Consider the following 12976-nt stretch of genomic DNA (forward strand, 5'->3'; position numbering starts at 1 on the left):
TCATTTCGAACGTCGCAAAGCAATATAGAGCCGATACAATACCAGGATTTCCATTTTTTGCAACCACCAAAATATCAAATATGAAAAAGAACCTAAGCAAAGAAGGTCTCACTCATACACACAAAGCAAAAGATTCAATCTTTGAAGTTAATATGGAAAATTCTGATATATTTAACAATAATTCTTCTATCGTTAAAACTGGTTTATTCTTAAATTTCATGACTGACAGTAAGTTTCCATCAATAGTACTCCATGATTTTAATGACAAAATAAAATTCCCAGAATCATATTATTCATTTAAACAAAATAAATCCCTTTTAACCAGAATCTTTGTTGAAAACAATATACCAAGACAAGTAATGAATAGATGTTATGTGAATATACCTTTAATCCAGTATAAATTTCTTTGTTTTTTGTTGATGCAAAACGACAAAGACCGACCAAATAAGTTCAATGCTTTTGTTCGTTTAACCACATTTTTTTCAATGATATTGGTAGTTTATGTCAATTTATTTCAGAAAAAATCAGTTTTGAAGAAGTTGTTTTTGTTCAACGATGAAATGAAAGCAAACGAAAAGAAAAAAAGTGAAAATATTTTAATTTTCGGAATGTTTTTCATGAACTCTTATCAAATAATCATGAAGATAGTTTAACACTTACAATCATAAATTCAAATGAATTTAATGAAATTTCTCAATATCAAAACATAACGAAAATTATCATTATCAGTGAAAACATATATGAAATTCCAAGTAATGCATTTTCAGAATGGCCTTCAGTTGTTTCAGTTGATTTTGGTAATTCAGTCACAAATATTGGAAGTTATTCATTTTCGTCATGTTTTAATTTAGAAACGATTATAATTGGAGAAAATGTTACAGAAATTGGTGGTGGAGCATTTTCAATGTGTTCAACAATCAAAAACATTACAATTCCAAATTCAGTTACAACAATTGGAAATTCAGCAATTTCATTATGTTCTAATTTAAGGATATTAACACTTGGATATGGAATCAGAGAAATTGGGAATTCAGCATTTGGGAATTGTTATAATCTTGAATGCATTTATTATTATGGATATTCAGAACCAGAAATTGGAGTAAATGCATTTTATAATGTATCAACAAGTGTTATCACATATCCAACATATGTAGGAAGTAAATTTGGACATTTAGATGTTTCCAAAGAAAACACAGAAGGAATCTGCAATCCACTTCCAACGCATTCATTTAGTCAGTCGAATACATTTGGAATAAGTAATACGTATTCTATTCCAAACACATATTTTGAATCCTGTACATTTTCACAATTAAGTACATTCAGTCGAAGTTATGCATTTTTTAAATCAAATACATTTACTGAATCATTACTTCAAAATGATTTAACGCAATCTTTTTCATATTTATTAACAATTACATTGTCAATTACACATTCATTTACTTATTGTGAAACACAAACGAAAACAATTTTATTAATTTCAAGTGATTCAATGTATATTCATATCGAAACAGAATATATTTATTACGATTACACAGTTATTGTTTATTCGACATATTATAATTATTATTCGAATTTCTTCACATTTGTTAATAGAAATGAAATTTATTCAAATGATAATAAAACAATAATATCATAATAATCGTTTGTGTTATTGTTATTATTATTATTATAATTTCATTACTTATTATATTATTGATTAGAATTAAAAATAAAAAAGAAGAAATTGACGAAAATGAAATTTCAGAGCAAAAAAATGATAACCAAACAACAAACACATTCACAACAGGAATGTCAATACCAAATATTGAAGAAGATCCTTTTGCTGATGATTTTAAAGAAGATAAATTCATTGAGCAAATGTAGTTTTGAAAAATATATAATAAAATTTCGTTTTGTCTGGATGAGAATCTTTTTTTTTTAGATGAGAAGCCTTTGAAATGTTGGGGTGCCTCATTTTTTTATTTGTTTATCTTTTGATCGTAAACCGGAATGTTAATTAAATGTTTATTTGTTCTTTTAAAAGGAATGTACGGAACTGCATCGAATTTGATGCTTCCACATCTCAGTGCTTACAAAAAAAATTCGTTTTAACAAATACCAATATATTTTACAAAATTACTTTGGATTATATTGTTTGATCTTCTCCTCAATTTCACGAAGTTCCTCTTTAAATTCACGTGCTTGTTTTGTTCTTTTTTCTTTGGCTAATAATAGGTTTTCTTCAGCTTTTGATATTTCGCGGTTTAATCTTTCATCTTCACTTCTTAACTGTGAAAGATGCTGTTGTTCACCTCTTGTTCTTGCAGAAATTGGATCAATTCTTTTTTCTCTCCGACGAGATCCTTCAACTTCAATTTTATTATATTGTGTTAATAATAAATTAATGATTTTAAGGGTTCTAAATTTTGAATCGATTGAACACCAATCTTCGTCTTCTGGGTTTGGCAGATTTGTAATACCAAGTCTCAATAATTCCTTGGCTACATCAGTATAAGCAATGCTTTGATCGTCTTCTTCTTGTGGGATGTAATCTTTAAGAGACATTTGCTCAGTTGAAAATTTAAACGTACATATTAAATAGGGTGGTCCAAATCAACCGTTAATTCCAAATGTCTTTTCTTTCGCGTTTGTTCGATTTTGTAAAAGGAGAGAACAAAGAAAAAATCACAAAATTAAATCTCGAACCTCCAACTTTTTTAGAAATTAGAGAAAAAAATCGTATTTCATATCCAAAATTTGATTTTATAAATGTTGGAAGAAGAACAGTTTCAACGCAAATGGGTCCTGGAATGTGTGATTTTGCATCAGCTACAGTTGAAACAGATATTCAAATTCCAATTGATTTTGTTCAACCACACAAAGCAGAATTTCAACAAATGACCAAAAAATTTCAATTTATCCCAACTAAAATTCCAGAACTTTCTCAAGATAAATCAGTTCAAGAAAAACAAGAAGAAATTAAGCCAAATGAAGCTTTGCATCAAACACATAAAATGTATACAGATTTAATAAAGAAAACAAAAGCAACACCTCAATTTACAATCAAGAGTAAAGAGCCAACAGTTCAATCGCAAAATACAGATATACCTAAGCAGATAGAAAATTCATCAAATAATACATCTGGCCAAAATCCAAAGAATGACACAGACAACAGTGAGGCTCATCCATCTGAACCATGTTTTGCAATGACAAATTTCAAGCAAACCAAAGATACAAATCCTAATATCGAAACAGAAAGCAAACCTTGCTTTGCAATGACAAACTTCAAACAAACTTCAGAAAAGAAAGACGAAGGGACTACTTTCTCAATTTCTTCTACGAATGAGGACAAAAGTGAAAAACAATCACTACATGAAAAAATTAAAACATTTTTAACAAGTAACCTCGCACTAAATAAATTTAGTACAACGTTCAATACAGACTTCTCTCAGCCTTCAAGCATTTCAAATGAAATTGGCGGATTTCAATATAAAGTTTCGAATAACAGAGATACAACCACTAAACGAGGAAGAGGTGGTGCAACTATACGAGGGAGATGTAGAAGCTCTTATCGTGGAAGATGAAACACACAAAAAAATACAAATATCTATATAAAAAAGTGTCATTTAGGGTGCCTTGAAAATAAACGGTCGTTTTAATTTCTTTTTGCTCCGTGTTCTGCTTTCGATAAAACTTCAAGCATCATACCACAAAGGAGAGCGAGATTGCTTTGCTCTTCAGTTGCAATAGCTTCAGTATGTTCGTTTGGATCCTTATGTGAGAACCATTGAGAAATTGTTGAGCATTCACGAATAATAACTGGATCAAATGGTGCTTCTTTGTTAAGAACTTTGATAAGATATGTTTGTATCTCTGCTAGGTGTGCGTCTAAAGCTTTAAAGGCATCTGCAGTAAATTCAATTTGAGATTCAGCATCACCTTCAGCTTGTAATTGCATCATGGCAATTCTTTCACCAAGTTCAGACTCATAACTGTAATCTACAGGCATGCTTTTATCACCTTCAATAAGGAAAACACTGATCATTTGATCTTTTTGTTTGTTGAAATTAATACGAAGCATACATTCCATATTATCGGCATCGCTTATAATAGATTGTAATTTATCTATTTCTTCTTGTGGGTAATCTTGTGAAACAAACCAACCAATTGGAGTTTCAAAAGGAAAAACCTTATTTCTAACTTTGTACATGGTATTATAGACTTCTTTATCAAGTTCCAACTTGCCATCTTCCCTTTCATTTATTTTTATTTCAAAAGCACTATTAACTTCAACTTTGTTTGAATCATATGAACCAAGAAGAATTCCACATGCATACTTAATAGGTGGGTCCATGAAAGGGATACGATTAGCATGGTCAGATATAACAAACATTACATGAGGATGGAGAGAAACACTAATGTTGCTTTGCATTCTTTTTGTTCTATAAAAGGGTAAAATTACACTCTAAAAATGACAAAAAGTGACGGCCTCAACCATCTATTTCTAAGACATGTGATCTGAAATTAAAAGATTAAGTTTTGTTTGTTCAACAATTATCAAGTTTTAAAATTTTAGAAGCATCAGGGCATTATGAAAAGGCATCTAAAATAATTGATGGACTTTCTTCATTAATAAGCAGTGATGTTTTTCATCCAAATTCCTCTAATTATTCGTTTCAATTTATTAGAACAATAATTTTATCAATGATCCCATACACAGATCATTCTAATAATGAAGTTCGCACAAAATCACGCACATTTTCAAATCATTATCTTTCAATCGCAGCATCTTTTTGTCCAAAAGCTGTAGTCAAAATATTATCCAAAGACAGATCTTTTTCAGCTTATCCATCAGGTCAAGCAATTTTACTTACATGGTTTGTTAATGCATTATCATCCATTCCAAATGATCGCAAAAAATACATTGAATTATGTCAAGATATGGTTTATCATAGCTCTCCAGCAGCTTTAAAGAATGTTCCTTTTGGATTTTGGAATTTTCTTCGAGAACATTTAACAGTATCAGATCTTAATAGTATTCTTATTCCCTTATCACATCCAGATCTTTCACATGCAGCTGCTTACATTTGTCAAATCGACATGAAAAACATGGCACCTCGTATTCTTTCCATTGCTTCCATGAATTTTGTATCACGTTTCATTTCCAATTTACGTGTTGGTATTGACCAATTTGATATCACTTGTGTTTGCGAACGAGTTGCTGATTCACTTCAAGAATCGAATTCTTCCACAGTTTCGGGTGGCATCGAAGTCCTCATTCAACTTCTCCACTTTTTGTGGTGGAAACTGTCGACCGAAGAATCGATGTATTTAGCGCCGTTATGTTATACAATGCTTCGATTAGTTGATACACAATCCACATTAATTATTCATAAGGCGTCATGCATTGAAGCATTAGTGGTAGCATCTACAATTAATGTTTTTTCGATTGATGATGTATTACCATTTACAAGTTTTGATAAAAATGAATCATCACCAATACGACAAACAGCTTTAAAGATTTCATTTAAGTTATTAAACATCGTAAGCAAAAGGAAAGAGATCTTTGATTTATTCATTAATGTTACAGAAGAACGCGATCCAATTTTATTTGTCTTATTTTTAGAGTTATTTACTGAAAATTATGATGACCTTAAATATGTTGATGAAGAACTAGTTTTTAAATTATTAAATTTATCATTAATACCATTACCAACATATTATGTTGAACAAAATCGAATTATTAAATTATTTACCAAAATTCCAATTAAAGATTTAACTGATTCACGTTTAAAGTTTAATGTTAATTTGATTCTTCATGAATTTATAAAGAAACCACATCCGACAGTTATCTCTGAGATCAAAACATTTATAGATAAGAAAAACAGTGATTTATATACTATTAAAATTAGTGATTTATATTGGTTTGATGATAATGTTCAATATTCATTTCAATTCATTAATGATTGTGACCCAAATTTCATGATTGAATTATTAGACTCATTAATTATTCCTGCGAATTGTTTACCTAATTGTTTAAAGATATTACAAAAGCATTCTAAAATTATCGCGAATTTATGCGTTGATCAAATCATTATTTTGATTAATAAATGTATGAAAGTTATGGGATTTAAAGAAAGACTTAAAAATGTAAAAGAAAATTTAATTGATAAGAAATGGATTCGTTTTAAAACATTAAATAATTTATATTCTTTGATGAATTCATTAATAGTCGATTCTGTTTTTGGTAAAATTTTCGAAAGTTTAATCTCAACTTTAATTTCTTTTTTGGATTATATCGAAATCGATCTTAAATATATTATAACATTAATCGATTTTTGTATAACAATTTCTGATCCGTTTTGTAGTTCGGCTTGTAAATTACTTTTACAAGCAAATAATGTGTTTAATAACTCGAAAATTATTATTACGGATAACTTGTTAATACAAATTAAAAAAAAAAATAAAATGTTTTTCGATTCTGTTTCAACTGAACCTGTTTCAATTGTTTTTGCTGGAATCGAACTTTTAGGTCCTGAACAAACTTTAATTACTTGTCACAAAATAATAAAACAAGCGATAATTAATAACGGTAAAATCGCTAAACAATTTTTGGCTTTGTTTAGTCAGCCAATATCTGAAATGTCAACACTTTCGTCATTCGCCGAAATAGAAAAACGCGTCGAAATGATCGAATTATGTAAAACGTCAATACAAAAAAATCCGGATTTAAATAACCAAGAAAATAACACACCAATTTATTTAAGAAAGTTTAAGTTTAATGAACCTAAAATACAAGATGGATTTAAATTACACACAGGTTTCGTTTCTTCACTATATTCATTGATTTCTTTTCTTTGGTTTTCTGATTTGGATTTGCCAAGTGAAATGTCATATGAAACAATCGAAACTTTTTGTATCGATAACGGTCAAAATAGCCGTTTGTCTATCGGCTTTTTGGCTTATTCGATTAGAAAAAATAGAAAGATTAATATCGATAAATGGTGTTCATCTTTTGCGCTCAATGTTAATGATGAACTATCTATTATTTCAGCTATATTGATATTTTCTTGTATCAATTGTAAATGGGAAGATATTTCTGAACATGTTCGATCGTTCATAAATCGATGCCTAAAGGCAATCGGTGCAACAGAATTCGATGACGATTTCATTTACCATATGTATACAACAGAAAATGGAGTAAATAAGGAATTAATCCGTTCAATAATTTCCATTGATGAATCTCATTTCCCATTAATCCAAACCAATTCTCGTCGAAATGAAAAGCTTCAAGACATCATAAATGGTCTTCCAAATTCCATTCAAGTGAATCCAATTGAATCTTTTTCCAACCTCTGTTATTACCTCTGTGACGTCAGTGACTTCGACCAAAGACCTAAACTCCTCATTCCTAAAATGAAAAACATTCCTGAAGTATTCTTATATTTCAATGATCTTCATAAACCCCAACACTTTAGATCTGGTTTCCTTCGTTCATTGTTTGATACTCTGTTATCGATTGATAATGTTCCTATTTGTTTTTTAACCATTTTACCATATTTTGATTTAGAAGAAAGTCAAATGTCGTCACTTTTAGATAAATCAGTCAAAAGCTCTCCTTTATCGTTTAACTTAAGCAACACCAATCAGACAACTGATTCTAAACCTCCATCCTATTTCAAGCTAATATCTCGTATTCAACATAACCCTAATGTCAATTATAAAAGTAAAATGCTTCGATGTTTTGGTGATAATGTATCGATGCTTGCCAAAATTCGATATGGCACCTTAGACAAAAAAGAAATCACTGAAGTAATGAGTTCAATCCAATACACCAACTTTGAGTCGATTGAAATTTTCCACTCATTATTAGATACGATCAGTTCATATGGCTGTAATGTATTTGCTGAGACAGATATATCTGTTGTAGTGTTCCAAATCACAAAACAGTTGTGTGACCAAGCATTAACGAAGAATTTGAACTTGTTTTATGTTGTCGATATATTTAACGAAGTCATTCAAGCATTGCCCATCGAACAAGTTACACTGTTTTTCTCGAGTAGAGATTTCTTTAAAGGTGAAAACTTTGCGGCAATTTGCGTATTGTTTAACATGTTTAAAAAATATATAATGAAAAGAAATGATAAGCCTCGACTGGAAATCATACAAATGATCTACGAGGGATCGTTGGTAAGTCAGTTGTTCGATAATAAGAAATTGGAATTGTTCAAAAATATGAACAATGAAAAATATATCCACGAAATTTTGTTGGAGAATTAAATTAGTAAAATGTTTATTTGTTTGATTGTTATTGGTGTAATATTCGAATGTTTTCAAGTTTGGTAATATTAATTGTGATGACAAGAAGATTAAAATAATATTTTTTTTATGTAAAACTAAAGAGTGCATTTATAAATTTATAATATATAATTGATGGTTTTGGGGTGCCCCATGTGTACGTTTAACTGTTACATACTGTACGTTTAAATTAAGCAACAAATATCAATGATTAAGTCATCCATTGCACCAACTTCACAAATAAATCGTCCACAACCTGCGCACAGAGCACTTAGAGATGCAAGTGCACGTGCTAATGTCGGTGATCTTACAAGAAAAAGATTGAATCCTATTCACCAAAATAAGTTTAAAACAGAAAAAGTAAAACTTGAAAGAATAGGTTCGCCAGAAAGCCCACAAGATGCAACAGAATACGAACTTGAAGTTTACTTATTTATGAAACATAATGAGTTAAAGGAACTTCCATCTCCAGAATTGTTCCAGATTCAGTCCAACATTACACCACGAATGCGTTCAACAGTTATTGATTGGCTTGTTGATGTTCACAGGAAGATGAAAATGCATACAGATACATTATATTTAACTGTTTATCTTATTGATAGATACCTCTCTAAATTTGATCTCGATAAGTCAAAATTTCAACGGCTTGGATGTGCAGCTCTCCTTATTGCATCTAAAAATTATGAGATATATCCACCGTCAATTGATGACTTGGTTGAACTTGCGGACAAATCTTTCACACGTACAGCACTAATAAGAATGGAGGCATCTTTGTTTGCATGCAATGATTTTCATGTTGACCCAATCTTATCATCAATGTTTTTGAAAAGGTATCTCCGACTTATTTCACCTGAATCAAAAACATCAATGCTTGCATACTTTATAAGCGAAACAGCACTATTATATCCAGATTTTATTGGTGAGGTTCCATCTAAACTTGCAGCAGCATCTGTTTGTTTGGCAATGGTAATCACCGAAGGTCAAAGTCAATGGGATCGTTATCTCGAAATAAACACTGGTTATAAATTGAGTGATATATCTCAATTAGCACAGAAACTTGCACAAGCAGTTGTTACTTCAACAACATCGCGATTCCAGGCGATTAGAAAGAAGTATGCAAACCAGCAAATGGAGAGTGTAAGTTTGATACAAATTCCGGAATCATTAAGAATATTCTAAAAAGTATTTTGTGAAATCTTTAAACTGATATTTCAATTAATATAACTTCAAGTTTTTTAATGTATTTGTGAATATTTAAAAGTATATTCTATTAAATCTAATTTTTATTTATAATTCGTGAATTATTTTCAAACACATACCACGCCAAATAAAGCAATACTCATTAATAATTAAAAATGTTTGTTATGTGAATTACTGATTTATTATTAAATTGTATATCATGAGGTTTTAAAAAATTTTGCAAATTTCTTTTTCTTATTTTTTCCTTTTATTTTTTAATTTTGTGTAATGTTTGATTGTAAGTTTCAAAATTTTATCCAGATTATATTTTGTTTTTGAACAACACTCGATATAAGCAGATGCTCTGATTTCGTTTGCCTTCAATATCCCGTCTTCCGAAGGAACTATTCCTTGAAAAAATATATCTTTAGGATTTGGTTCGTCTCTGAGATCGTATTTCGTTCCAATCAAAAGAATAGGTACTTCAGGGCAATATCTTTTTACCTCTGGAACCCAATAGCTTGAAACTCTTTCTAATGACCTTGGATCGACAAGAGAAAAGCAAATCAGAAGAACGCCTGTATTTGGATAATTAAGGGGCCTGATTTTCCAGTACTCTTCAGGCCCATCATCCAAATCCCAGATGTTTAGTTTCATGTGTTTTCTTTTATAAATTACTTGCTTTTGAATAACCTCATCCCTTGTTGAATTTAGGGTTAAATCATCTTCGAATTCTCCAGTTTTATAAGTATTCACTAAAGATGTCTTACCAACTCCATTATCTCCAACAATGCAAACTTTTATTACGTTATCTTCATCTTTTTTTTTTTTTTTTGCATTTACCAAAAAGTGTAATCTATCGTTTTCCCCATTTTATGGGGAAAACGATTAAAACTAACTCAATCGAATGTATGTGGAAAAATAGATGATTCATCTTGAAAATAATGAATGATTAAAAAAATTAATCACATTTTTTAGATCATAATTTTAAAAAATTATTGATTTAATAAAAATTATTAAAGATATTCGAACTTAAAATGGATTTATTTTTAATGATTAAAAAATCGGAAGTTTTTTTAAAAACATTCTGTTCGCACTGGGTTGTTATGCGATACTTTCGAAAATGGGCATCGGCTAGTTGCACATTTGTATACTTGTTAGATAATCAATTCACGTAAATTTATGTGCCTCAGTGAGCAAAGATCTTCAAGATGAAAAACACTAACTATCAAGAATGAAAGAGATTTATATAATATTATATCAATTGACTTTTACATTAATAATTTTTTAATTATTTTAAATTAAAAATAATTAATCTTTTAGTTTTTCGTTGTTCTATTTTTTTCAAATTGTTTTATTTCTGCAATATTTATTCGAATTTTGGACGATAGAATCTGATGTATGAATTACCATTCAATATTTGAATGGAAACGGTTTCTAATGGTCGATTCACTTTTTTGCATGCAAGTAACAGTATCAGCAGAGCATCCTTCACAACTTGTCTCAGTTGTTTTTTACTATGCTCAACGTGCAACTTCCATTAAACTCATTAATGGAAATGTAGAAGAATCAACACTCAAGATTCCAAATGGCGAACCAATTGTTGGCGATTCAAATATTGCATCATATCTTTGTTCAACACTCAACTTACCAATATATCCAGAAGCACATCGCGCAGAGATTGATCAATATCTTTCTGATTATCCATCATATCAAATCGGTATCATCAACAATCTCTTAACATATCGCTCTTTCCTTGTTGGTGATGTTTTTACTGTTGCCGATATTGCTGTTTATAGCTGTCTTCCAGCCACAATTCCACAAGGTCTTTTCCGCCTTAAGCGTTGGGCCAATTTCATCTCAATCCAAGACACAATCAAACGTTTCAAGGCATCAAGCGCACCAAAGAAGGGAAATGCCAATCAAAAGAAGAAGGGAAATGCCAATTTACAAAATGTTTGCACACGTTTCGCTCCAGAGCCAAGTGGTTATCTTCACATTGGTCACGCAAAGGCTGCACTTGCATCAGAACAATTTGCACGTGATCATAATGGAACATTTGTTCTTCGATTTGATGATACAAATCCACGTAACGAATCTAAAGAATTCGAAGAGAAGATTCTCGCTGATGTTGCCCTTCTTGATCTTCATCCAGATCGTATTGAACGCACATCAGATTTCATTCCAAAGATATTCGAAATAATCAAAAAGATGTTCGAAGATGGACTTGCATTTGTCGATGATACACCTGTCGAGAAGATCCAAGAGCTTCGTTCAGCTCTCCAACCATCTCCAAATCGTGATAATACTCCAGAAAGAAATCTCGAATTATGGGAAGAAATGCTCAAAGGTACAGAAAAAGGAAAATCTTGCGTTGCTCGTGCTAAGATCGACTATAAGAACACTAATGGATGCCTTCGTGATCCAGTTATTGCAAGATGCATCATCGTCGAAGGCCAAGAAAACAAATGCCCTGTATACCCAACATATGATATCGCTTGCCCAATCGTAGATTCAACTGTTGGTATTACTCATGCAATGAGATCTTGGGAATATACTGATCGCGATCATCAATACAGATGGTTCATCAAGAACTTGAAGCTTCGTCCAGTCGAAATCGTAAGCTTCTCAAGACTTTCATTCAATAGAACAGTTCTTGGAAAGAGATATCTTCGTAGACTCGTTCAAGAAGGTAAGGCTTCTGGATGGGATGATCCACGCTTCCCGACAGTTCGTGGATTAAGACGCCGTGGCCTTCAACCATCAACCATTCGACAATTCTGCAAAGATCAAGGTGCATCATGCAACCAAAATGTCCATGATTGGGATAAGATTTGGGCTATGAACCGTGATATCATTTCCAAGACATGCCCAAGAGTTATGTCCGTTTCTGTTGAAGAAAAGGTTGAAATGAGAATTAATGGTGCAAAAGAAGGAGAAGTTGATGCACCAATTCTTCCTACTGACCCATCCAAAGGAACAAGAAAGCTTCCAATTGCACCAGTTGTTTACACAACACAATTTGACGCCAAGTCCATCAAAGTTGGCGAAAAAGTGACACTTTTACACTGGGGGAACGTTATCATTGACAAAATTGAAATGGACGGCGAGAACGTTAAGTTGGTTGAAGCACATCTTGTTGAAGATAAGAATTATAAGGGAACTTTGAAGATCAATTGGATTGTTCCTGAAAAGGCTGTTACAATTATAATGAGAGAATGGAATCATTTACTCAAAGTTAACCAACTTTCAGAAGGCGTTGACGTAATCGACGCATTGTCTGATGTCCCATACGCTGATACTGAAATCATGTGCGACGCCTCAATCAAAGATGCACAAAAGGGTCAAATATTCCAACTTGAAAGACGTGGTGAAATAATCGTTGATGAACCTGGAGAGAAAGCAATGACATTCTACATTCCAACAGGAAAAGTTGCTCCAATTTCATTACCAATTAAGATCCAATTATTTGGTGATAACAAGCAATAAATAAAATCCTCAATATAACCTTTTCTTTCAA

The 12976-nt window shown here is 31.3% G+C and overlaps 4 protein-coding genes across 4 annotated transcripts; 2 read left to right on the plus strand and 2 right to left on the minus strand.

The window, feature by feature from the left end:
• Positions 1 to 2115: 2115 nt before the first annotated feature.
• On the minus strand, positions 2116 to 2544 carry GO595_001032 (uncharacterized protein; the record flags this gene model as incomplete). The annotated part of the gene is made up of 1 exon (XM_067912991.1): positions 2116 to 2544. The coding sequence occupies one exon, from the start codon at positions 2542 to 2544 to the stop codon at positions 2116 to 2118; it is 429 nt and encodes a 142-aa protein (XP_067778975.1).
• Positions 2545 to 3634: 1090 nt separating this feature from the next.
• Positions 3635 to 4411, minus strand: GO595_001033 (COP9 signalosome complex subunit 6; the record flags this gene model as incomplete). Its single annotated transcript, XM_067913002.1, has 1 exon — positions 3635 to 4411. One exon carries the CDS (start codon positions 4409 to 4411, stop codon positions 3635 to 3637), a length of 777 nt encoding a protein of 258 aa, XP_067778976.1.
• A 4073-nt stretch (positions 4412 to 8484) lies between these two features.
• GO595_001034 (cyclin-A1) lies at positions 8485 to 9456 on the plus strand (the record flags this gene model as incomplete). Its single annotated transcript, XM_067913013.1, has 1 exon — positions 8485 to 9456. The coding sequence occupies one exon, from the start codon at positions 8485 to 8487 to the stop codon at positions 9454 to 9456; it is 972 nt and encodes a 323-aa protein (XP_067778977.1).
• A 1461-nt stretch (positions 9457 to 10917) lies between these two features.
• Positions 10918 to 12945, plus strand: GO595_001035 (glutamyl-tRNA synthetase; the record flags this gene model as incomplete). Its single annotated transcript, XM_067913024.1, has 1 exon — positions 10918 to 12945. One exon carries the CDS (start codon positions 10918 to 10920, stop codon positions 12943 to 12945), a length of 2028 nt encoding a protein of 675 aa, XP_067778978.1.
• Positions 12946 to 12976: the final 31 nt, after the last annotated feature.

The sequence above is a fragment of the Histomonas meleagridis genome (assembly GCF_020186115.1).
Source record: "Histomonas meleagridis strain 2922-C6/04-10x chromosome Unknown contig_118, whole genome shotgun sequence".
Lineage (NCBI taxonomy): Eukaryota > Parabasalia > Tritrichomonadida > Dientamoebidae > Histomonas > Histomonas meleagridis.